Here is a 24656-nt window from a genome sequence, read left to right as displayed (position 1 = left end):
ACAGACCAAGGCAGTTCATGACAGGTATATATTGATTAATTACTATTAATGTTATTATTATTGTGTATCTGTAATGTGAAGTACTATAATAGGTGAGCATATAAAAGGATTAAGAAACTTATCAGATGAAAAATTTAGACAATTCACTCAACAATTTTTTTAGTTACATGTGTCTGCGCTTGATACTATCCTAGGCACTGGGGATCTGATAGATGGAAAAAAGATAAAATTCCTGCCATAAGGAAACTTCCATTTATCAGCTGTAGAACATCTTCCCTGTCTATCACTCCAATGGGGAAATCCTAAGAGCAACTGACAACTACATTATAGTGTGATGAATATAATGAGAAGCTAGAGCACACGGAGGAGGAATTTAAAGGGGAGGGGCATGTAACCTGGTTTTGTGAGAGCAAAATTATGGAAAGATTCTTGGAGGTGGTAATGTCTGTGCTAAGCCTAGAGAGACTTGTTGATTTTAAAACTTTCTGCATAATACCTGTTACGTGCCTGAAATTGTTCTAAGTGCTTTACAAATAAGTTATCATTAATTTAATTATCCTGATAACTCTATGAGGTGGAGAAAGTAAAGCATATACGGGGCTATATTACTTGCCCCAAATCACAAAACTAGACAGTGGTTCCAAAGTGCATGCCATTAACTGCAATGTACTATGCTTCCTCTCCCTCTTATAATGTGTTTGTAAGCTGTGTTGGGGTGAGCTGGAGGTCAAGGAAATGGGGCATATGAGAAGTCAGTACTCCATGAAAGTCTTTAAAACTTTTTAGTTTACTGGAGCAATGGAAAGAACCTGGTAGAAAGATCAAGAAAGAAAATGGAGGGTTATCAATATTCTAGAAAGCCAGGTGAGAGATTTTGGTATTTCTGGTAGTGTGTTCCCAGTTGACACTCATCTAGTGCTATATGACTACACAAAATAATGTATTATTTTTAAGGTAGAAGTATTAATATATTTTACAGACTGTAAGATATAGATCAAAGAACACAGTTGTTTATTAAGGATATGCATTGCCTGTTTAATCCAGCAATAGCAATATTTAGATTCCCTGTCATGTGTTTCATAATCAATTTAGTTACAATTTTAATCATGGATATCTATGCTTAAGTTCTCTCTTTTGTAAGCAGCTAAACGTGATGCTCTTGATAGGAATGAACAGCATACTACAGTAAAGTGAGATTGCCAAAGGGTAATCCAAATGATAAAAATAAAGCTATACCTCCAGGAAAAATATCTAATTCTAGTTATTTTATCCTTTGAATAGTTTTATGTTTTCTCACTATATACCAACTCACCTGAAATAGGTTCTCAGTTAAGTATTTGTATTAGTGCATTTTCACACTGCTATAAAGATACTACCTGAGCCTGGGTAATTTATAAACAAAGGAGGTTTTATTGACTTACAGTTCTGCATGGCTGGCAAGGCCTCAGATATTTTATAATTTTATAAAGAAGGCAGCAGACTTCTGGCTGGACATCCAGGCATTTTCATACATCCTCTAAAACTTAGGTGGAGGTTCCCAAACCTCAATTCTTAACTTTCGTTCACTGCAGGCCCCAAACCATATGGAAAGCCACCCTTTTAGCCACGACTGGCACTGAAACAGCTGGGATGCAGGGTGCCATGTCCAGAGGCTACAGAGAGCAGCGGGGGCCCTGGTCCCAGAGAAACCATTTTTTTTTTCCCAGGCTTCCTGGCCTGTTATGGGAGGGGCTGCAGCCAAAAGCTCTGATATGCCCTGAAGACATTTTGTCCGTTATCTTGGTGATTAACATTTGGCTCCTCATTACTTATGCAAATATCTGCAGTGTGCTAAATTCCTCCCCAGAAAATGATGTTTTCTCTTTTATCACATCATCAGGCCGCTAAATTTTCCAAACTTTTATGCTCTGCTTCCCTTTCAAGTGTATGTTCCAATAGCAAACCATCTCTTTGTGAATGCATATAACTGAATGCTTTCAGAATAATCCGGGTTACATCTTGAATGCTTTGCTGCTTAGAAATTTCCCCTACCAGATATCCTAAATCATCTTTCTCAAATTCAAATTATTCCATTTATATAAGATTCTCAAAATAACAAAATTATATAGGCTGAGAATAGTGGTCACTAGGGATTATGAACTTGATGGGAAAGCTAGGGTGTAGCTATTACAGGAAAAATGAGAGATCCTTGTATTGATGAAACTCTTCTATATTAATATGGTGGTTGTCCCTTGAAGGTAGGCATATGATAAAACTGAATATAACTAAACACACACACACAAATGAACACATGCAAAATTGGTGATCTGAACAGATGAACTGTACTAATGCCAGTTTTCTGGTTGTGATGTACTTTTGTACTTTTGATTGTACTTTTGCAAGATCTTATAACTGGAGGAAATGGAGTAAAAGATACAGTATGGTATCTCTTCATATTATTTCTCACAATGGCATGCTAACAGATACATTAAAAGATGTTCAACATCATTAATCATAAGAGAAATGCCTACTAAAACCAGAATATCACTTCAAACTTGTTAAGATGGCTATTATCAATTAAACAATAAATAATTTTGATGAGAGTGTGAAGAAAAAACAAATCTAGTACACTCTTGGTGGAAATGTAGATTGGTATAACCATTACGTAAAACAGTATGGAGGTTTCTAAATAAATTAAAATGTAACTACCATATGACCCAGCAATCCTTCTTCTGGGTATATACCCAAAGGAGATGAAATCACAGCCTCATATGGATATATGCACTGTCTCATTCATTACAGCATTATTCACAATAGCCCAGATATGGAAACCATTTAAATGCCCATCAATGGATGAATGGATTTAAAACTGTGGTGTGTGTGTGTGTGTGTGTGTATTTATAGTTATACAGAATTAAATATTATTCAGACTTAAAGAAAAGAGATCTTGGCATTTGCCACAATATGGATAAACAAGCATAAAGATCTAATGTACAGGGGGACTAAAGCTGATGAAACTGCATCATGAATTTTTGCTAAATAAGTAGATTTTAGCTGCTATTGTCACACACTTAAAAACTAAGAAGAGAGGTATGCTAATCTGCTTCATCATAGTAACCATTTTACTTTATGTATCCCATAATATCATGTTATAAGCCTTAAATATACACAACAAAATTTCTTTAAAATAGAAATAAAAAATCCATCACACTTCTATACACTAACATTGAACATGTGGAAATCAAAATTAAACACATGATACTATTTACAGTCACTTGAAAGAAAATGTAACACTAAGGTATAAATTAAAACATGGACCAGAAGGTGGGTACAAAAATTAAATATCAAAATATCTTTCTAAAATTTACCAAATACAAAAATGTGCCTGATATATTCATTTACAAGGGAAGAACAGATTATACATAAATAGATGCATCTTAAAAACAGGCCTGAGTGAAACATTAAATACTGACAATGGCTACATAAATTGAAAACAAATGTCCACAAACAATAAAAAAACATGTATTGACACTCATACAGAGAAAAGGGTACACATCAAATGCATTACAATGATTGCCAATGTAGACAAGAGAAATAAAACTGGATCATGCAAATAAAGGAGAGTGAATGAGTAAACAAACAGGAGAGGGTCTTGAGCAATGAATTCAAAGAATGTAACTCAGCCCTCTACATTGATGCCAAACCACTTTATTGTATTCCCTTCAATAAAAACAATATTTTTTTAAAGGGAAGAATTCTTAATCATTGACATTCTATGGAAATGCTGGTGTATGGAAGTGGTAATAAAAATACCAACTTTTACTTGTATCATTATATTCAAATTCTCTGTAGACTATGCTTTCATTTATTGCCTGCAGTAGACAATGGCCACTAGTTTCTTAACAAGGAAATGCCCTAGTATTGGGACCATGGCCTCCAAACACCATTATTTTGGTGTGTGTGACATGCTGTCTTACTTTATGCAGGGTGAGGTTTTTGGTCCTTATGAGGGGCTTCAGTTGCTCACAGTATTGGTTGAGCTGCAACCCAAACCACTATGAGGTCTGTGGCCTAGAGGTGGTGATTTTGATGTCTTCATTTTGGAAAGAGTGTCACTGTCACCTACATACAATACAGATCTTTGTATTTTATTTATTTATTTTTGGAGACAGAGTCTCGCTCTGTCCCCTAGGCTGGAGTGCAGTGGCCAGATCTCAGCTCACTGCAACTTCCACCTCCTGGGTTCAAGTGATTCCCCTGCCTCAGCCTCCTGAGTAGCTGGGATTACAGGCACCTGCCACCACACCCAGCTAATTTTTGTATTTTTTTTTTTTAGTAGAGACTGGGGTTTGCCATGTTGGACAGGCTAGTCTCGAACTCCTGACCTCAGGTGATCGTCTGCCTTGGCCTCCCAAATTGCTGGAATTACAGGCATGAGCCACCACGCCCAGCCAATACAGATCTTTTTAAATGCCCTTCTACACATTCACATGCTCCAAACACCAAGCCCTTTTCTTCCTCTCCTGTTAGATAAAATTTTAAGAAGAAAATTTGTCTCTAGGAATAAGTTCTCCCCCAGGCCTTATTTACAATGTCTGGCTAACTGTCAACCTGTGGGTCTGTCTGCCAACACTACAGGATGTCATATCCTTCCCTTCTCAAATGCCTACCTCTTCCCTTCCCTTCCTCCCCACCATCAGAAAACAGGCAGAGATATACACAGTCATCAGCTCCTCAAACTTGATTTTATTGTAATCATTGCCATTGGTGGTGAGGATTTGTCCAATTTGGTTTCTCCATGTTTGACTAGTCTTCCTCACCCTCCTGTGAAGATCCTTCAGATAAGTCTGGGTCTTCATCCTCCTGTGAAGATATTTCAGATGAGAATAGGTCTTCGTCGTCTTGTGAAGATATTTCAAATGAGTCTAGGTCTTCATACTCCTGTGAAGATCCTTCAGATGAGTCTAGGTCTTCATCCTCCTGTGAAGATATTTCAGATGAGTATAGGTCTTCGTCCTCCTGTGAAGATAATTCAGATGAGTCTAGGTCTTCGTCCTCTTCCTCTTGGCCTGGATTGATGGAGTTCTCTTGAGACTGGTCATTCTCCAGTTGATTTGAATTTATTTTCTTACCCTTCCTGTAGTAATACACTATTACTGTTAGATATTCTACTGTTTTTGCCTTTTGAAAGCTCTGTTTGGGGGCTAAGACTCTGTTTGGTGCCTCCTGCATCTGGTGAGAAAACAGGGAGAGGCCAGAAAGACATTATTTTGGGTGAATAGGATAGAGACTGGATAGCAAGGGGGGCTTTATGAGGAGGAATGCAGGTTGAGGAAGGGGTTTGTGCCAGAGAAGAACAAGGTGGAATCAGGGTAGAGATCTATGGGGAAGAAGAAGAGGAGCATGGGTAGGGTCATCTGTTAGTCCAAACTGCACCATTTTGTAAGCTGTTTGCTATTTTGCAGACCGTGGTCAAAGTGAAACATTCCATGGGGGTTCAGGCCATGAGAAACATCCTGCCTAACCACCTGACCACAGGGTTCATAATGACTCAACTAAAGAAACATCCCTATCATATCTTGCTTAACAGAGTTCTAAGGAACACCACAATGATATTCCACCGGAAAAAGGGCCAAACCACCTGATCATAAGACATCTTATTAATATCCTGCCAGGCAGCAAGCCATACTGCCCAGCTCCCTCCCACCCATACCTGTAAGGACCCCATCCTGTAAACATTGATGGGCACTGGCATTAAGCTTGTCCTCCACTTCCACAGGTGTCTAAAATATTCCTGTGTTGCTGTTTGAGCTGCCCCCTCTCTGTGTGTCTTTCTTTCATCCTCGCCTTCCCTTCAAAACCTATCATTTTGGTGCCAAAACCTGGAATGGTGATTGGGTTCTAATGGGTGAGTTTTCTGTTGCAACCTGGAAAGCAGCAAGCAGCACAAACTAGACCAGGGTCTGCTTCCAGATCCTGAGTGTACTCCCTGTTCCCAATTCCATTCCCCTTATTCTCTAGTCTTCCCCAGCCCCGGGCTAACCTCCAGATATTGATCAAAAAATCCACCTTATTTTTCATTTCTTCCCCTTTCCAGGCAGCTGCAACAAGGATCACCGCCATTGCTGGACATCACATCCTACACTGGGCTTCAACTATTGGGTGAGTGTCCGTCTTCCTCCTTTCTGGATTCCTCGCTATTTCTGCCTGTTCTCCAAAATATTCCAGTGCTGGGTGACAGGTCTCCACAGTCACCAGATGACTGCAGCCTACATTCTTAGGGTACACCCTCAGAACATTTGCCACTCTGGCTGCTCCGGCCTCTGGGGAGCATGAATAGTTGTGGGGCTGCCCCGACTCTCCGGGTCCCTTCTCCCAGGAGGAATCGAGTGCTCACTTTCCTCTGGGGTATTCACTTCTCTCTGGAGTGCTCGCTCCCCACTGGGGTATTCACTGCCTTCCAGGGTACTCACTTTCCTCAGGGGTATTCACTGCCTTCCAGAGTATACACTCCCCTCTTCCATAAAACACAACATTCAACTTCCAAATTCAACATAATCTAAAAAACTTTCTCCAACACAATGGTAAATGATCTGAAGTGCTTTGCTTATCTCTGTTCACAGCTCACTCTCCCTCTCTGCCAATCTTGTTCACCTTTTCAAATCTTCCTCCTCAAGGAGAAACCCCCCAAAAGGCCTCCTCCTACAGACAAAGCTTCCTCCTCTGAATTTCAACCTGGCCAACACACCCATTCTTCAGCCTCCTGCCCACCACCATTCCCTCCACCTTCTCCTTCGGATCTGGCTCCTCCACCCCCTTACTGTAGCCCTCCATCCCCCTTCCTTCTCCACCTCAAACCAGGTCTCATGCCCAACCCTCTTTTGCCGAAAACCAGGCACGTGTCCAAAGGTCTTCCAAAGTCCTTCCCTTGCAGGAGGTCGCGAGGGCTGAAGGCATAATCTGAATTCAAGTTCCCTTCTCTCTAGCTGACTTCTCCCATAGTGAAAAGAGACTTGACACCTATTCAATGGATCCTACCTCCTTCCACAAGGAATTTCTGTACTTCTCTAAATCTTATGGCCTTACCTGCCATGACATATATGTCATCCTCTCCTCTACCCTCACCTTGGAGGACAGGGAACACATCTTTATTGGCACCCAGGCCCATGAGAACACCCTCCACCAACAAGATGCTTCTCATAACCCAATAGGAACCGTAGCTGTCCCCAGAACTGACCCCACTTGGAATTTTCAGGCGACTTCCATAGACAGACAGAAACCGGGCCATACGATATCATGCCTTCTAGCTGGCATAAATAAAGCTGCCCCTGCTCCTTTCATCTCCCGCCTTTCAAAGGTCACAACTAAATAGACCACCTTAAGCCCTAATACCAATAAGGGCAAAATCGACCTCCATTTACACTTTATCTCCCGGTCAGCCCCAGACATTTGAAAGAAACTTTAAAAACTGGAGGATGGCCCTCAAACCTCCCAAAGAGACTTAATCAAAGTGGCCTTTAAGGTCTTTAAGAATAGAGAGGAAGAACTAAAAACCCCAAACCTAAAAAAGGACCAGGCTAAATACCACATGCTGATAGCTGCCACTCAACAGGGTTCCCAAGGCATACAGAATTCTTCAACTTGGCAACGGTCAACTCCAGGAGCCTGTTGTAAGTTCGTCCAACATGAACACTGGGAAAAAGCCTGCCCAATCCCAGGACACTCTGGAAACCTTGCCCCATCTGTGGTATCAAGCAACACTGGAAGTCAAACTGTGCTCAGTAAAACTCTTCATCCTGCTTCACCACCTGTACCTGAAGTCTGATGGGGCCTGGAGTCCACCGCCCCCACCGCCATCACCACCACAGAACCCAGGGTAATGCTTTCAGTCTCTGGTAAGCCCATGTCTTTCCTATTGGATACTCAATAGGACAACTCGTTACTCAGTTTTACCAGAATATTCTGGACCCTTTTTCAGTTCTTCGATCTCTATTGTGAGAATCAATGGAATCGCCTCTAGGCACAAACAGACTGGTCCTTTAATTAATTAATTAATTTATTTATTTATTTATTTTGAGACAGAGTTTCGCTCTGTCGCCCAGGCTGGAGTGCAGTGGCACGATCTCCGCTCACTGCTAGCTCTGCCTCCCAGGTTCATGCCATTCTCCTGCCTCAGCCTCCCAAGTAGCTGGGACTACAGGCACCCGCCACCACGCCTGGTTAATTTTTTTGTGTGTATTTTTAGTAGAGATGGGGTTTCACCGTGTTAGCCAGAATGGACTCGATCTCCTGACGTCATGATCTGCCCACCTCGGCCTCCCAAAGTGCTGGGATTACAGGCGTGCGCCACCGTGCCCGGCCTCCAGACTGGTCCTTTATTATACAACCTATTCAACACCCCTCTTCACCCACTGTTTCCTGGTTATCCCTCAATCCCCTACACCTATCTTGGGGTGGGACATATTAAGTCAATCCCAGGTCTCCATGCAATATGGCTCCTACAATTCTACCCCTTTTATTTTACTCTGACACCCAAATGCTTCCCTCTTCCCCCACTCATCCTCATTATCCACCCTGTTACCTTCTGTTAATTCTGAAGTTTGGAATGTTTCTAAACCCACGATAGCCACACATCACATCCCATTTAAAATAACTTCAAAACCCCTCCAGTTTCCTTCATCAGTCCTAACATATCCTTAATCCAGCCTTGCTTAGGGACCTAAAACCTATTATCTGTAAATTTTACAAGCTCAAATTCTCAAGCCTGTCAACTCTCCCAACAACACCCCTATTCTGGCTTTCCAAAAGACAGACAGGACTTACCCCTTTGTCCAGGATCTCTAAGTTCTTAACCAGGCAGTGGTACCAATCCATCTAGTGGTCCTCAACCAATATACTCTACCATATTCCCCCATCTACCACACAATCCTCTGTATTGGAACTAAAAGACGACTGTTTCACTATTCCCTTAAATCCGGCTTACTAAAATCTTTTTGCTTTAACTTGGTCAAATCCTAATACTCACATGTCCCGTACTCTTACAGGACTTACACATGGACTTACACATAGATTGTACTCTTAGAAGGGTTCCGGGATAGGCCCCACCTGTTCAGACGGGCCCTCATCAAGGACCTAGCTGAACTTCCCCTTGCTCCTAGTACCCTCCTCCAATATGTCAAGGACCTCCTTCTCTGTAGCCCGTTCCTTAACCTGTCCATTCAACACACCACTCAGGTTTTAAACTTCCTTCATAATCGAGTATATTGGGCCTAACCCACAAAATCTCAGGTAGCCCAAACCAAGGTTACTTACCTTGGATTTGTCCTAACCCCTAATTCTTGAGCCATCCCAACACAATGAAAGGAGCTAATTTGTGACAGGCCCCTTCCCCACAGAAAAAAAGGACCTCCCCTCCTTCTTGGGCCTTGTGGGATACTTCTGGCTGTGAACTCCCAACTTTGACTTGCTGGCCAAGCCACTATACGTGGCCTCACATGGGCCCATCCTAAAACCCCTAAACCCAGCTTGCCCCAACAAATCCCACTTAAAAACTAAAAAATGCCCTTTTCATTGCCCTGACACTGGGACTGCCCAATCCCAAGCCCTGTACTTTGTATGTATATTCCGACCAAGGCCTTGCTCTTGGACTACTCTGCCAAACATACGGATACGCCCCACGAGCCACTGCACATCTCTCAAAACAACTGGACTCTGTCATCCAAGGCTGGTCACTCTGACTAAAAATCTCAGGTGTGGCCACATCGCTGGCCTTAGAGGCACGGAAACTCCCTCTCTACCAACACATTACTATTGTATCTTCCTATTACCTACAGGACCTCATAAACCATCAATTTCTTCTATCCCTCCTACCATCCCACTTTCAGCAGGTACATGCCTTATTCATAGGTAACCCTCTAATCACCTTCCAGAGATATAAAACTCTCAACTCAGCCACCCTCCTTCCTGTAAACACTTCTGACTCTAAGCTCTCTCTCTCCTGTCTGGACCCCTTAGACTCCCTCTCCTCCCCCTTCCAGCACATTTCAGATGCCCATTTGCAGGGAACACATACCTGGTTAATTAATGGCAGCTCTTTTAGGCAGCCATGTCCAGCAGCTGGCTATGCCATCATTGCTGAAAATAAACTCCTAGAATCCAGTGCTCTCCCACCCCATGCTACCTCTCAACAGGCAAAGCTAGTTGCCCTAACCAGGACCCTCACTCTAGCAAAGGCAAAGAGGGTCAACATTTACACCAATTCCAAATATGCATACCATGTCCTACACTCTCATGCCTTAATCTGGCAGGAACAGGGTTTCCTAACTGCAAAAGGAACCCCCATAAGAAATGGCAAACTTATACATAAGCTGCTGGGGGTGGATAAACTACCTCTGATGGCCACCATTATCCATTGCAAGGGACACCGGAAGGCTACAGATGCCAAAACCGAGAATTTGGCAGCCTGGCAAGCAGCCCTTACAACCCCATCGCTATTGCTCATTTTTCTCAGCATACACCCCGTATATACCCAGGAGGAACAAATCCCAATTGCCAGGGCTGGTGTCATTCAGGAAAAAATGGTTCTACCTCAATGATAAAGTGTCTTGCCCAAGTTTTAAAAACTATCTGTACTTTTATATGTGCACAACCATTTCCATGCCGGTTACTGCCCCTACTCCAGCTTTTAAAAACTTATATACATTCTTCCACCATAGCTGCCCATCTCAAAGATATTACTAAGGCATGCTCCCTTTGCACTCAGACTTCCCCTCAGGAAGCTATCAAACCACCTCCTTTTCAACCACAAGGCCTGAGGACACTTACCAGGGCAGGACTAGCAAATCAACATCACTCACATGCCCCCCATAAAATGATTCCTCTACATTCTGACAATGGTAGATACATTCTCTGGATGGATAAAAGCTTTTCCTACCACCACCGAAAAGACGCACACCATCGCTTCTATTCTCTTCACCCATATTATCCACCGGTTTAAACTCCCCTCTTACATCCAGTCAGACAATGGGCCAATTTGTTTCACAGTTTAACCAACAGCTGATAAAGGCTCTAAACATTAAATGGGCTTTGCATATTCCTTACCACTCCCAATCTTCAGGAAAAATTGTATAAAAAACAACAACTAACCAAACTCTCCCTAAAGGATAAAATGACCTGGACTTCACTTCTCCCACTGTTCCTCATGCGTTTATGAGTCATTTCCCAAAAGCCCCTCAGTGTACGCCCATTTAAGCTCATGTACAAATGCCCCTTTATCCTCCAGGATCTCCCTGTATTCTCTCCCCCTTCTATATGGAATACTTGGCCGGCGTTACACCTCACCCGACACCTAATGAGACAGTATGCAAATGCTTACTGACCCAGCCTAAACGTCCATCCTGAAAACACTCCTCCCTGTCCCTACAACCAGGGGACTGGGTCTGAATCACAGACTCCTCCTCCTCCCCTCTCCAACCTATGTGGATGGGTCCTCACCAGGTTATCCTAACTACTCTGACTGGGGCAAAGCTAACATCCTTTCCACACTGAATGCACCATTCCAAACTAAAAAGAGCACCAGATCCACATGTTGAGATTTGTTCACCCCCAAATTATTCTCCTTCCCTCACAGGACCAACCTCACTGTACTTAACAAGAATTCCAGAAGTTGCCAGTACAAATGCCCTAGTCCATAACACTCTCCGTCGCCAATTTCCAATATTTTACCTCCTACTTTATTTCAGATCTTTCCTGGTTTCCCTTCCCCATGTCCCTGAATAGTCCTGCCAGTTTCTCACACTAATGCAGGAGGTAAGACTGCAGGGCACCTTCCAAAATTTCACTCCTACTCAAATCTCCTTTTTCTCCTTTGTCCTCTTTGTCTGTGGGATATTCTAAGTGCCCACCCTGAATGTCTAACAATTGAGCCCCCTTCATCAGCCTCACACATTGCCCGTTAAATCAGTCACACTCCCCTTTTACTTCCAACTGTTAAACTTGTTTGTCCACACAAATCCATTAGTTCACAGCCCTTCCTGTCAACCTGGCCACATAAACCTGGTCCAAAATAAACCTGCATCTCACCCAATTGACCAATTCATTCCCCAACCTGTTTATAATCTTGCTCGGCTAAACACCTTTTCCCCCCAATCCATCAAATCCACCCACACTGTCACACACAGGGCTGTCACCCTCCTTCGTCTCATAGCCTCTTAGCTAAACATGATACAAGTCGGATTCCATAAAACACCTCCTACCAACCCCTCCCACACCTCTTACCAACCCCTCCCCTCTCCGCCGGAGGCGCTCTCCATGTATCCAAATCAAAGGTGCTCCCTGGAAAAAATCCACAAACAATTCCCTCAACTGCAACCTGTATCTTTCTGCCCTGTCAGGACCACAGTGGCTAATAGTTACAAAAACCCATTTCCCCCTCTCTCTCCAAAACCACACAGCCTTCACCTCCTCCCCCACCACCATTTCCTATCCGGCCCTCAGAGGGGCTACCCTTGCTGGCAGCTATTCAACTTGGAAAAATATAAAAGTTAAAACAAAGGGTTTGTGCAGAATTCAACCCCCACCTTCTCATGGCTTGCCACCATAACCTACAACTTTTGTCTGTCCACCCCCAGTGTCTTCTTCCTTTATGGCACAAACTCTTATCTCTGCCTACTGGCCAATTGGTCAGGAACATGCACCCTGGTGTTTCAGTCTAGACATTGACATTTTGCCTAACAAGCAGACCATCCAGGTTCCTTTAGTAGCTTCTGTCTCATCTTCCTCCACACACACTAAGCAGGCTCTACATCTCATTCTAGTGTTAGCAGAACTAAACATCTCTGCTGCACTCAGCACTGGGATAGCAGGTGGCCCCTTTCTTAGGGCCCTTAATCTTCCTCCTCCTGATACTACAATTGGCCCATGTATACTCACCTTCATATCCTGCTTTATCTCCCGAAGGCCAAACTCCCTCGTCCACGCAGCCACCCTGCAACACATGGATACCATCCTTCTCCTCTGCCAAGTCCAGTACCAGTGCCTCCAGGAATACCACTCTGAAGTCCAACACCCACTGCTTCAAAACCCAAACCCTGATTACAGCTCCCCTATTCAGCAGGAGGCAGCCAGATACTCAACAACGCCCCTCTTCCTTTTATACTAAAGTAGAAGGCAAGAATGTGAGTCCAAACCACCATTTAGTAAGCCCCCTGCTATTTTGCAGACCTTGGTCAAAGTGAAACATTCCATGGGGGTTCGGGCTGGGAGAAAAATCTTGCCTAATCATTGTAACACAAGGCGGACAAAGGCCCAACTAAAGAAATTTTCCTATCATATCTTGCTGGGCAAAGTTCCAAGACACACCACAATGACATCCCACTGGAAAAAGGACCAAACAGCCTGATCATAAAACCATCTTATCAATATCCTGCCAGGCAGGAAGCCATACTGCCCAGGCCCCTCCCACCTATACCTACAAGCACCCCAGCCTGTAAGCAACGGTGGGCTCTGGCATTAAGCGGGTCCCCCACTTCCACAGGTGTCTGCAGTATTCCTGTGTTGCTGTTTGAGCCACCCCCTCTCAGTGTGTCTTTCTTTCACCCTCACCTTCCCTTCAAAACCTAACAATCTTACCTCATCATTTTTTTTGTTGTTGGATTCACAGGGGCTCTTTCTCTTCTCCCCATTGGTGCTTGAAGTTGGCTGTTCCATGATTGTGGTTGGTTGTAGAATGTCTATAGTAGGCTCTTGTAGAGTCCAGACTTCCACAGCTATATTGAAGCTTCCCAGGGGAATGTCCCAGAGCTCTTGCCCTCCCTATATATACCCTCCTGGTGACAAGGCAAAGCCACGCCCTTGAGCTTTGTTTGATCATACAGGCAGCGTCCCAGCCAATGGCAGTCCTGGGGTGGCTTTGGCATCACAAAGCACCACTGCTGCCCACTCCCTGGGCTTGCGGGGGAGGGGAAAGGGGTGTAGAGGAAACCAAATGCTGTTGTTGTTTCAGCATCCCCTGAAGACGATGCATCCCAAATGGATCTGCCGCCGCTCCTCATTTCTCCATGTTTAATGTTCATGGTTCACATGGAAGCGAGAGGATGGTTCCTTCAAGCCCTTCCCCACAGCCATTCCTAGTAAGTGATTCATTCTTTTGTCTTCCAGCACCCACCATGCCCTAGTATTTTACATGTCTCACCTCAAATCCCTCCAAGCTAGTGTGGCTACATTTAGTTATTAGTTATTAATTACTAGTTACATATAATAAATAATAATTAATTATCCCATTTCCCTCCTACAGTTCCTTCAAATGCACCTTGAAGACGATTTACTTTTAGGCTACTGCCAGGCAAATTTCAACCCATGTTCTTTTGCGCAATGTCCATGTAGAATCTGAAACAATGGCCTTCAGTCTGTCAGAACTTTAGTGAATAAACATTCTTTCCCGTGTATTCTAGTCTTGTTTCAAATGGGGGGTGTATGTTCATAGTAAATGTAGTCTCCCAACATGAATTCTGCCAGTATGTGGGTGGGGGAAGGAATGGATATTCAAGTGCTGGAAGTTGTTACATGCAGGATACTACAATCTAAGACCAACATGTGCACCAGTGTGGGCGTAGTTAAGCTTTGTACTGGAGATTGTGTCCAGTGCAAAAAAAAAAAAAAAATGCATTCCGATTGGAAGGGAGAAGTAAAAGTATCTTTTGTCAAAGACTACCTGAGAGTGTATGTAGAAAAGTCAATCTAAAAAAATGGTTCTACAGTAATTGAGGTTAGCAAAATTACAAAGTAAGAGATCAACACACAAATCGATTGTATGTTTATATATTAGCAGTTATATATGAGAAGTTTCTATATTAGAAGAGGCAATGCTTTAACCAATGGTAGTCCTAGAATGAACTGGAAGTTAATTTCAACAACTGAAAGTTGAAACTAAGAACAGTGCAATTTAAAATATCACTAAAAATATTAAAGGCTTAGGGATAAATCTAAACAAAGATGTAAATGACTTGTACACTTAAAACTACAAAAAATTACATTGATAAATTAATGACATATGAAAAAAATTTGGATGTATACTTTGATTTTCAGTTGGAAGATTCAATATTGTAAAATGGCAGTTATTTCCAATTTCATCTGTGGATTCAACTCAATTCTAATCAAAATTCAAAAAAGACTTTTTAATATAAATTGACAAGATAATTACAATATTCATATGGAAATATAAAGTGCCTAGAATAGTCAAAAGGAAAGTGTTGAATCTTAAAAAGCTCTGGATTGTATCAATGTTAATGTTCCAGTTTTGATAGTGTAATGTGGTAGTGTATTGAAGATTTTACTATTTGGGGAGTCTGGTTGAAGGGTACAAAAGGCCTCCATGTACATATCTTTGAAACTTCTTGTGAATTTATAATTGTTTCAAAATAAAAATCTAAAAATATTTTAAAAGACAGTAAGAAACAGGATCAAAAATAGAGAAGGCATGGCCCAAGATTTCTCCCACAGGTTGACTGACACTTGTCTCATCCTCTGTAAGAAGTCACAAAACTTGATAAGGAAAAAAACAAATTAAAAATAAGACAAAAGAGAAGTAGACCCTGGAATTTTGTTCCTCTGTTCATCAAGCTCACATAACTTTATTTTATACACCAGAAAAACAAGAAAGGCCTAGAAAAATATCCTGCTGACCTCCAGACACGAGGTATTTATTGCATTCTCATGACTGTCATCTAAACATTAACAAATCAAAAGAAGATTCTTATTAAGGTATACATTTTTAGTGAACCCCAGATGTTGTCTAGAGTTCAATAATTCCATTTATTAAATGCTCACAAGCTAACTTCTAATAACTTTTTGTACTCTTGACTGCAATTAACAGTGAGAATAACACCCTGTCATATCATGTTATGGAAAACAAAACAAACAGAAAACCAAAAGGCATATGCTGTATCAAATAGAGCAGGTCAGAAACTGATTACAATTGTTGAAAATAACAGCTTTCAATTATCTTATTACCTTTTAAAATTGTTTTCTAAATTTGTTTACCAAAAATGTTTTGATGGGTATATCACCATCCAAGGAAAATTAATCCAAATGTTAGGAAAACATCTAGTGCCTATTTCTATTGAAAGATTACAACTTACTTTATAAAATAACTCCTATTGAAAACTTTAGTAATTATATTTTCAATCCAAATGAATAATAAACAATTAAAGGGAGTGGCTGGCAAGATGGCCAAACAGGAACAGCTCTGGTCTGCAGCTCCCAGCAAGATCAATGAAGGAGGCGGGTGATTTCTGCATTTCCAAGTGAGGTACCTGGCTCATCTCATTGGTTTTACTGGTTAGACAGTGGGTGCAGCCCAAAGAGGGCAAGCCAAAGCAGGGTGGGGCGTTGCGTGAGCTGGGAAGTACAAGGGGTCAGGGAACTCCCACCCCTAGCTAAGGAAAGCTGTGAGGGACTATGCTGTGAGGAACAGTGCACTCTGGCCCAGATACTATGCTTTTCACAACCTGCAGACCAGGAGATTCCCTTGGGTCCCTATGCCACCAGGGCATTGGGTTTCAAGCACAAAACTGGGCAGCCGTTTGGGCAGATACCAAGCTAGCTGCAAGATATTTTTTTCATATCCCAGTGGCGCCTGGAACACTAATGAGACAGAACCGTTCACTCCCCTGGAAAGGGGGCTGAAGCCAGGGAGCCAAGTGGTCTAGCTCAGCAGATCCCATCCCCATGGAGCTCAGCAAGCTAAGATCCACTGGCTTGAAATTCTCACTGCCAGAGCAGCAGTCTGAAGTCGACCTGGGATGCTCCAGCTTAGTAGGCAGAAGGGTGTCCACCACTACGAGGCTTGAGTAAGTGGTTTTCCCCTCACAGTGTAAACAAAGCTGCAGGGAAGTTTCAACTGGGTAGACCCCACCCCAGCTTGGTAAAGCTGCTGTAGCCTGATTGCCTCTTTAGATCCCTCCTTTCTGAGCAGGGCATCTCTGAAAGAAAGGCAGCAGCCCCAGTCAGGGGCTTATAGATAAAACTCCATCTCCCTGGGACCGAGCACTTGGTGGAAGGGGTGGCTGTGGGCACAGATACAGCAGACTTAAATGTTCCTGCCTACTGGATCTGAAGAGAGCAATGGATCTCCCAGCACAATGCTCAAGCTCTGGTAAGGGACAGATTGCCTCCTCGAGTGGGTCCCTGACCACTGTGCCTCCTGACTGGGAGACACCTCCCAGCAGTGATTTATAGACACTTCATACAGAAGAGCTCCGGCAGGCATCTGGCGGGTGCCCCTCTGGAATGAAGCTTTCAGAGGAAGGAACAGGCAGCAATCTTTGCTGTTCTGCAGCCTCTGCTGATGATACCCAGGCAAACAGGGTCTGGAGTGGACTTCCAGCAAACTCCAGCAGACCTGTAGCACAGGGTCCTGACTGTTAGAAGAAAACTATCAAACAAAGGATTAGCATCAACATCAACAAAAAGGACATCCACACAAAAACCCCATCTGAAGGTCACCAACATCAAAGACCAATAATAGATAAATCCATGAAGATGAGGAGAAACCAGCACACAAAGGCTGAAAATTGCAAAAGCCAGAACACCTCTTCTCCTCCAAAGGATCACAACTCCTCCCCAGCAAGGGAAAAAACTGGACAAAGAATGAGTTTGATGAATTGACAGAAGTAGGCTTCAGAAGACGGGTAATAATAAAGTCCTCCAAGCTAAAAAAGCATGTTCTAACCCAATGCAAGAAAGCTAAGAACATTGAAAAAAGGTTAGAGAAATTGATAACTAGAATAATCAGTTTAGAGAAGAACATAAATGACCTGATGGACCTGAAAAACACTGTGCAGGAACTTTGTGAAGCATACACAAATATCAGTAGCCAAATTGGTCAAGCAGAAGAAAGCATATCAGAGATTGAAGATCAACTTAATGAAATAAAGTGTGAAGACAAGATTAGAGAAAAAAGAATGAAAAGGAATGAACAAAGCCTCCAAGAAATATGGGACTGTGTGAAAAGACCAAACCTACATTTGATTGGTGTACCTAAAATTGACAGGGAGAATGAAACCAAGTTGGAAAACACTCTCAGGATATTATCCAGGAGAACTTCCACAACCTAGCAAGATGGGCCAGCATTCAAATTCAGGAAATAGAGAACACCACAAAGATAGTCCTCGAGAAGAGCAACCCTGAGACACATAATCATCAGATTCACCAGAGAGAAAGATGGGGTTACCTACAAAGGTAAGCCCATCAGACTACTATTCCCTTCAGAAATCCTACAAGCCAGGAGAGAGTGGGGGCTAATATTCAACATTCTTAAAGAAAAGAATTTTCATCCCAGAATTTCATATCCAGCCAAACTAAGCTTCATAAGTGAAGGAGAAATAAAATCCTTTACAGATAAGCAAAGACTGTGAGATTTTGTCACCACCAGGCCTGCCTTGCAACAGCTCCTGAAGGAAGCACTAAATATGGAAAGGAAAAACTGGTACCAACCACTGCAAAAACATACCAAATTGTAAAGTCCATTAGGACTATGAAGAAATTGCATCAACTAATGGGCAAAATAATCAGCTAGCATCATAATGACAAGATCAAATTCACATGTAACAATATTAACCTTAAATATAAACGGGCTAAATGAACCAGTTAAAAGACACAGACTGGAAAACTGGATGAAGAATCAAGACCCATCAGTGTGCTTTATTCAGGAGACCCATCTCATGTGCAAAGACACACAGACTCAAAATGAAGGGATGGAGGAATATTTACAAAGCAAATGGAAAGAAAAAAAAAAAAAACCAAAAACAGGGGTTGCTGTGTCCCGAATTGGTGGGTTCTTGGTCTCGCTGACTTCAAGAATGAAGCTGCGGACCCTCGCGGTGAGTGTTACCGTTCTTAAAGATTGTGTGTCTGGAGTTTGTTACTTCAGATGTTCAGATGTGTCCACAGTTTCTTCCTTCTGATGGGTTCATGGTCTCACTGACTTCAGGAGTGAAGCTGCAGGCCTTTGCAGTGAGTGTTACAGCTCTTAAAGGTGGCGCATCTGGAGTTGTTCTTTCTTCCTGGTGGGTTCATGGTCTCACTGGCTTCAGGAGTGAAGCTGCAGACCTTCACAGTGGGTGTTACAGCTCATAGAGGCTGCATGGACCCAAAGAGTGAGCACCAACAAGATTTATTGTAAAGAGCAAAAGAACAAAGCTTCCACAGTGTGGAAGGGGACTTGAGCGCATTGCCACTGCTGGCTCAGGCAGCCTGCTTTTATTCCCTTATCTGACCCCACCCACATCCTGCTGATTGGTCCATTTTATGGAGAGCTGATTGGTCCATTTTACAGAGAGCTGATTGGTCCATTTTGATAGAGTGCTGATTGGTGTGTTTACAATCCCTGAGCTAGACACAGAGAGCTGATTGGTGTATTTATAATCCTTTAGCTAGACACAGAGTGCTAGACAGAAAAGTCCTCCAACTCCCCACTAGGTTAGCTAGATACAGAGTACTGATTGGTATATTTACAAACCTTGAGCTAGACACAGGGGGCTGATTGGTGTATTTACAAACCCTGAGCTAGACACAGAGTGCTGATTGGTACATTTACAATTCTTTAGCTAGACACAGAGTGCTAGACAGAAAAGTTCTCCAAGTCCCCACTAGGTTAGCTAGATACAGGGTACTGATTGGTGTATTTACAAATGAGTTAGACACAGGGTGCTGATTGGTGTATTTACAATCTCTTAGCTAGACATAAAGGTTCTCCAAGTCCCCACTAGACTCAGGATCCCAGCTGGCTTCACCCAGTGGATCCCGCACTGGGGTGCAGGCGGAGCTTCCTGCCAGTCCCGTGCAGTGCACCTGCACTCCTCAGTCCTTGGGCGGTTGATGGGACCGGGTGCCATGGAGCAGGTGGCGGTGCTCGTCAGGGAGGCTAGGGTCACGCAGAAGCCCACTGCGTCATGGGGTGAGGCTCGGGCATGGTGGGCTGCGGGTCCCGAGCCCTGCCCTGTGGGGAGGCAGCTGAGGCCCCGCAAGAATTCGAGCGCAGCGCAGGCAGGTCGGCACTGCTGGGGCATCCCGCACACCCTCCAGGGCTGCTGGCCAGGGTGCACACCCCTCACTGCCTGGGCCGGCGATGCCGGCCAGCCACTCCAATTGTGGGGCCTACTGAGCCCACGACTGCCCAGAACTCAGGCTGGCCCCACAGCGCCTTGCGCGGCCTCGGTTCCCTCCCATGCCTCTCCCTCCACACCTCCCCGCAAGCAGAGGGAGCCGGCTCTGGCCTCGGCCAGCTCAGAGAGGGGCTCCCACAGTGCCGTGGTGGGCTGAAGGGCTCCTCAAGCACTGCCAGAGCCAGAGTGGACACTGAGGCCGAGAAGGCTCCCACAGCGAGGGCTGCTAGCATGTTGTCACCTCTCATTGAAATCCTAGCCTCTGATAACACAGACTATAAACAAACAAAGATAAAAAAAAGACAAAGAAGGGCATTACATAATGGTAAAGGGATCAATGCAACAAGAAGGACTAACTATCCTAATTATATATGCACCCAATACAGAAGCACTCAGATTCATAAAGAAAGTCCTTAGAGACCTACAAAGAGACTTAGCCTCCCACACAATAATAGAGGGGGACTTTAACACCCCACTGTCAATATTAGATCAATGAGACAGAAATTTAACAAGGATATTCAGGACTTGAACTCAGCTCTGGACCAAGCAGATCTAATAGACATCTACAGAACTCTCCACCCCAAATCAACAGAATGTACATTCTTCTCAGGACCACATGGCACTTATTCTAAAATCGACCACATAATTGGAAGTAAAACATTCCTCAGCAAATGCAAAAGAACAGAAATCAAAACGAACTGTCTCTCAGACCACAGTGCAATCAAATTAGAACTCAGGATTAAGAAACTCACTCAAAACCGCCCAACTACATGGAAACTGAACAACCTGCTCCTAAATAATTATTGGGTAAATAATGAAATTAAGGCAGAAATAAGTAAGTTCTTTGAAACCTTAGTTCTTCTGAAACCTAAGTTCTTCAATGAGAACAAAGACACAATGTAGCAGAATCCTGGAGACACAGCTAAAGCAGTGTTTAGAGGGAAATTTACAGCACTAAATGCCCACAGGAGAAAGCAGGAAAGATCTAAAATTGACACCCTAATATCACAATTAAAAGAACTAGAGAAACAAGAGCAAACATATTCAAAAGCTAGCAGAAGACAAGGACTAACTAACATCAGAGCAGAATTGAAGGAGATAGAGACATGAAAATCCCTTCAAAAAATCAAGGAATCCAGGAGCTGGTTTTTTGATAAGATTAACCGAATAAATAGACCACTAGCCAGACTAATAAAGAAAAGAGAAGAATGAAATAGACACAATAAAAAACGATAATGGGAATATCACCACTGATCCCAAAGAAATACAAACTACCATCAGAGAATACTATAAACACCTCTATGCAAACAAACTGGAAAATCTAGAAGAAATGGTTAAAGTCCTAGACACATACACCTTCCCAAGATGAAACTAGGAAGAATTCAAATCCCTGAATAGACCAATAACAAGTTCTGAAATTGAGGCAGTAATTAATAGCCTACCAACCAAAAAAAGCCCAAGACCAGACAGATTCACAGCCGAATTCTACCTGAGATACAAAGAGAAGCTGGTACCATTCTCCTGAAACTATTCCTAACAACAGAAAAAGAGGGACTTCTCCCTAACACATTTTATTAGTCTAGCATCATCCTGTTACCAAAACCTAGCAGAGACACAATTAAAAAAAGAAAATTTCAGGCCAATATCCCTGATGAACATTGATGTGAAAATTCTCAATAAAATACTGGCCAACCAATTCCAGCAGCACATCAAAAAGCTTATCCACCACGATCAAGTCAGCCTCATTCCTGGGATGCAAGGCTGGTTCAACATACTCAAATCAATAAACGTAGTCCATCACATAAACAGAACCAATGACAAAAACCACATGATGATCTCAATAGATGCAGAAAAGGCCTTCAATAAAATTCAACACCCCTTCATGCTAAAAACTCTCAATAAACTAGGTATTGATGGAACATATCTCAAAAAATCAGAATCTGAAAATGATCATTCTCAGCAAACTAACACAGAAACAGAAAACCAAGCACCGCGTGTTCTCACTCATAAGTGGGAGATGAACAATGAGAACACGTGGACACAGAGAGGGGAAGGACACACACTGGGGCCTGCTGGGGGGTGGAGGGTGAGGGGAGGGAACTTAGAGGACGGGTCAGTAGGTGCAGCAACACCATGGCACATGTATATCTATGTAACAAACCTGCATGTTCTGCATCTGTATCCCGAAACTTAAAGTAAAATTTTTAAAAAAAGGAAAGAAAAAAATAAATGCTGCTAATTTTTATACATTGCTTTTGTAACCTGAAACTTTACCAAAGTCATTTATTGGGTCTAGAGGACTTTGGCAGAATCTTTAGCAATTTTATGGTATAGAATCCTATTGTTAGTGAAGAGACACACACATGCTGAGTTATGGTAAGACAATGCATTACTGATAGGCATTTAAACTGTAAATTTCTATACATTTCTGGAAATTATTGTGACAGTATTCATTAAGGACATTAAAAGAAGTAATATTCTTTGATTTAGTTAGTAGTCACCTAGCAATATAAAGAAAATAAGTAAATATATGGAAAAAATTGATGTACACAATTATCAGAAAGATAATTCTAATAGTAAAAAGTAGTAAACCACCTAATTATTGAACAATACACTGATTAATTACATTATTATCCATTCATATGAGGTATTGTGTAAACACTAAAATTTATGTATTTTGTGAACCCTAGAAAAACCATTTGTCATATTTTATGGCAATCACAAAATAAAGAAAAATATACATGAAGATTTTAATAAATGCAGAAAGCATCCTTTTTGAAGAATGCTTAGTAACATGAGAAATTCTATCTGCGGTGAACAGGCTGTAAGGAGGTCCCTCATGATCCCTTCCTCCTGGAGTTTAAACCTTTGTATAATCTTTCCCCTTGAGTATGGTCAGTAACTATGCCTTTCATACAATCAATAAAATACAGCACATGTGACAGAATATCATTACTGTGATAATGCTACATAGTTCATAGCACCAATCTTGCTAGAGGACATAAATCCCCTTTCTGGATTTGATGAAGCAAACTGGCATGTTGTGAGATTTTCCTATAGAGAAAGCCACATGGCAAAAAAGTGAAGGGTATCTTCAGCAGATGGCCATTGAGAAATTCTGGCCCTCAGTCTGATAGCCTGCAAAAAATGGAATGCTGCCAGCAACAACTGGAGCTTGAGAGGAAATTCTCCTCTGGTTGAGCCTCAGATAAGACCACATCATTGGCCAACATCTTGGCTGCAGCTTTGTGAGATGCTGAAAGACAGGATCCAGTTAAGCTGTTATCAAACTCCTGATCCATAAAAACTGTGTGATGGTAAGTATGTATTCTTTCAATCAACTAAGCTTGTGTTGATATTTTAAGTGGCAGTAGATAACTGATATATTACAAAATATTAACTGAAAAAGCAGGATGAAAACTGTGTATTGTTCTTGTAGTTTTTCTCCATAAAAGCCCCAGAACCTCAATGACTTACAAAAAACATCTACTTTTAAATTGCATTGCATGTTATAAGTTTCAGGGCACTGGTAGCTACTGTGACTCTGCTTAGTTTTCCTTACTTCTGATTTACTCTGTTCCATACATGTTCTGATTCTGGGTCCTTGGCTAAAGGAACAGCCCCTGTGTTAGGCATTCCTATCCTTGTGCTAAAAAGGAAGAGCATGAACTATGAGCTTAATCTGAACCACACAATAACATTTAAAACTTCTGCTCAGATGTGACTTACATTACATCCGTTTGTTATGGTTATAGGGTTGAAATCCCATTTCTCAGCTGAAGTATCAGGCTCTTCTCCTACAGGCTTCTCACAGTCCCTTGTTATGGGCCTTCTCGTAGGCCCTGTCTCAACAGTGAGCAGCAGGATTTCTCACACTGAATCTCCCTCATGATTCAAATCTCTCTCTCTCTTCCACTTCTACGACCAGCCAGAGAAATTCACTGCTTTTAAAGGGTTCACCTGATCAGGTCAGGTCCACTCAGACAATCTCCATCTATTGAAGTTAATTTACTTGGAACTTGAATTATATGTGTAGAATCCCATCACAGTAGTACTTCAATTCATGTTTGATTGAATAACCAGTGGATGAGAATCTTGGGGAGGGAAGGCACCTTTAGAATTCTGCCCACCACACTTATTTACTACTTTTGTTATCAGAAAAAAAAATAAATTTAAAAGATTCAGAAATACACTGCCAATTAAAACTGAGAGGAAGCAGGGAACAAACACTCAACTTGGAATCAGACAAAGCCATTTTCAAATCATTTTTTATTCACCTACCTATATGAACTTTGGATAACTTATTTGACACATGGGTACAATAATAATGAACTCGTTTGGTTGTTTTGGATACTACATGGGATAATGTTTGCAACATGCCTAGCATAGCTCCTAACTCTCCAATTGAAGGCTCTCCAGTACTGGAAGCTCAGATCTTGATTTTATAGTAAATTTTGCATCAAATAAATTCCTGATAGTGACCATGCAAGTAAAGAAAGTCAATAAAAGATTAGA

The 24656-nt window shown here is 42.3% G+C and overlaps 1 protein-coding gene and 1 long non-coding RNA gene across 2 annotated transcripts in view; one reads left to right on the top strand and one right to left on the bottom strand.

The window, feature by feature from the left end:
* The window catches only part of LOC139360761 (uncharacterized), a 209948-nt gene that overhangs the window by 169791 nt on the left and 15501 nt on the right, over positions 1–24656 (top strand). The gene's annotated exons all lie outside the window — the stretch shown is intronic.
* Positions 4706–13780, bottom strand: LOC105485087 (sperm protein associated with the nucleus on the X chromosome N2-like). Its single transcript, XM_011747290.3, has 2 exons — positions 13609–13780; positions 4706–5211 (listed from the first exon to the last, which is right to left on the bottom strand). Exons 1-2 carry the CDS (start codon positions 13684–13686, stop codon positions 4786–4788), a joined length of 504 nt encoding a protein of 167 aa, XP_011745592.2. The 5' UTR covers positions 13687–13780; the 3' UTR covers positions 4706–4785.

The sequence above is a fragment of the Macaca nemestrina genome, chromosome X (assembly GCF_043159975.1).
Source record: "Macaca nemestrina isolate mMacNem1 chromosome X, mMacNem.hap1, whole genome shotgun sequence".
In the NCBI taxonomy this organism is placed as follows: Eukaryota; Metazoa; Chordata; class Mammalia; order Primates; family Cercopithecidae; genus Macaca; species Macaca nemestrina.
This window is presented reverse-complemented; position numbering and strand designations above follow the sequence as displayed.

Coding starts and splice junctions, on each gene's coding strand:
- LOC105485087 (XM_011747290.3), bottom strand. CDS start 13,686: ATGGAACAGCCAACTTCAAGCACCAATGGGGAGAAGAGAAAGAGCCCC. Junction 5,212..13,608: donor ACAACAAAAAAAATGATGAG/GTAAGATTGTTA, acceptor TTTTCTCACCAG/ATGCAGGAGGCACCAAACAG.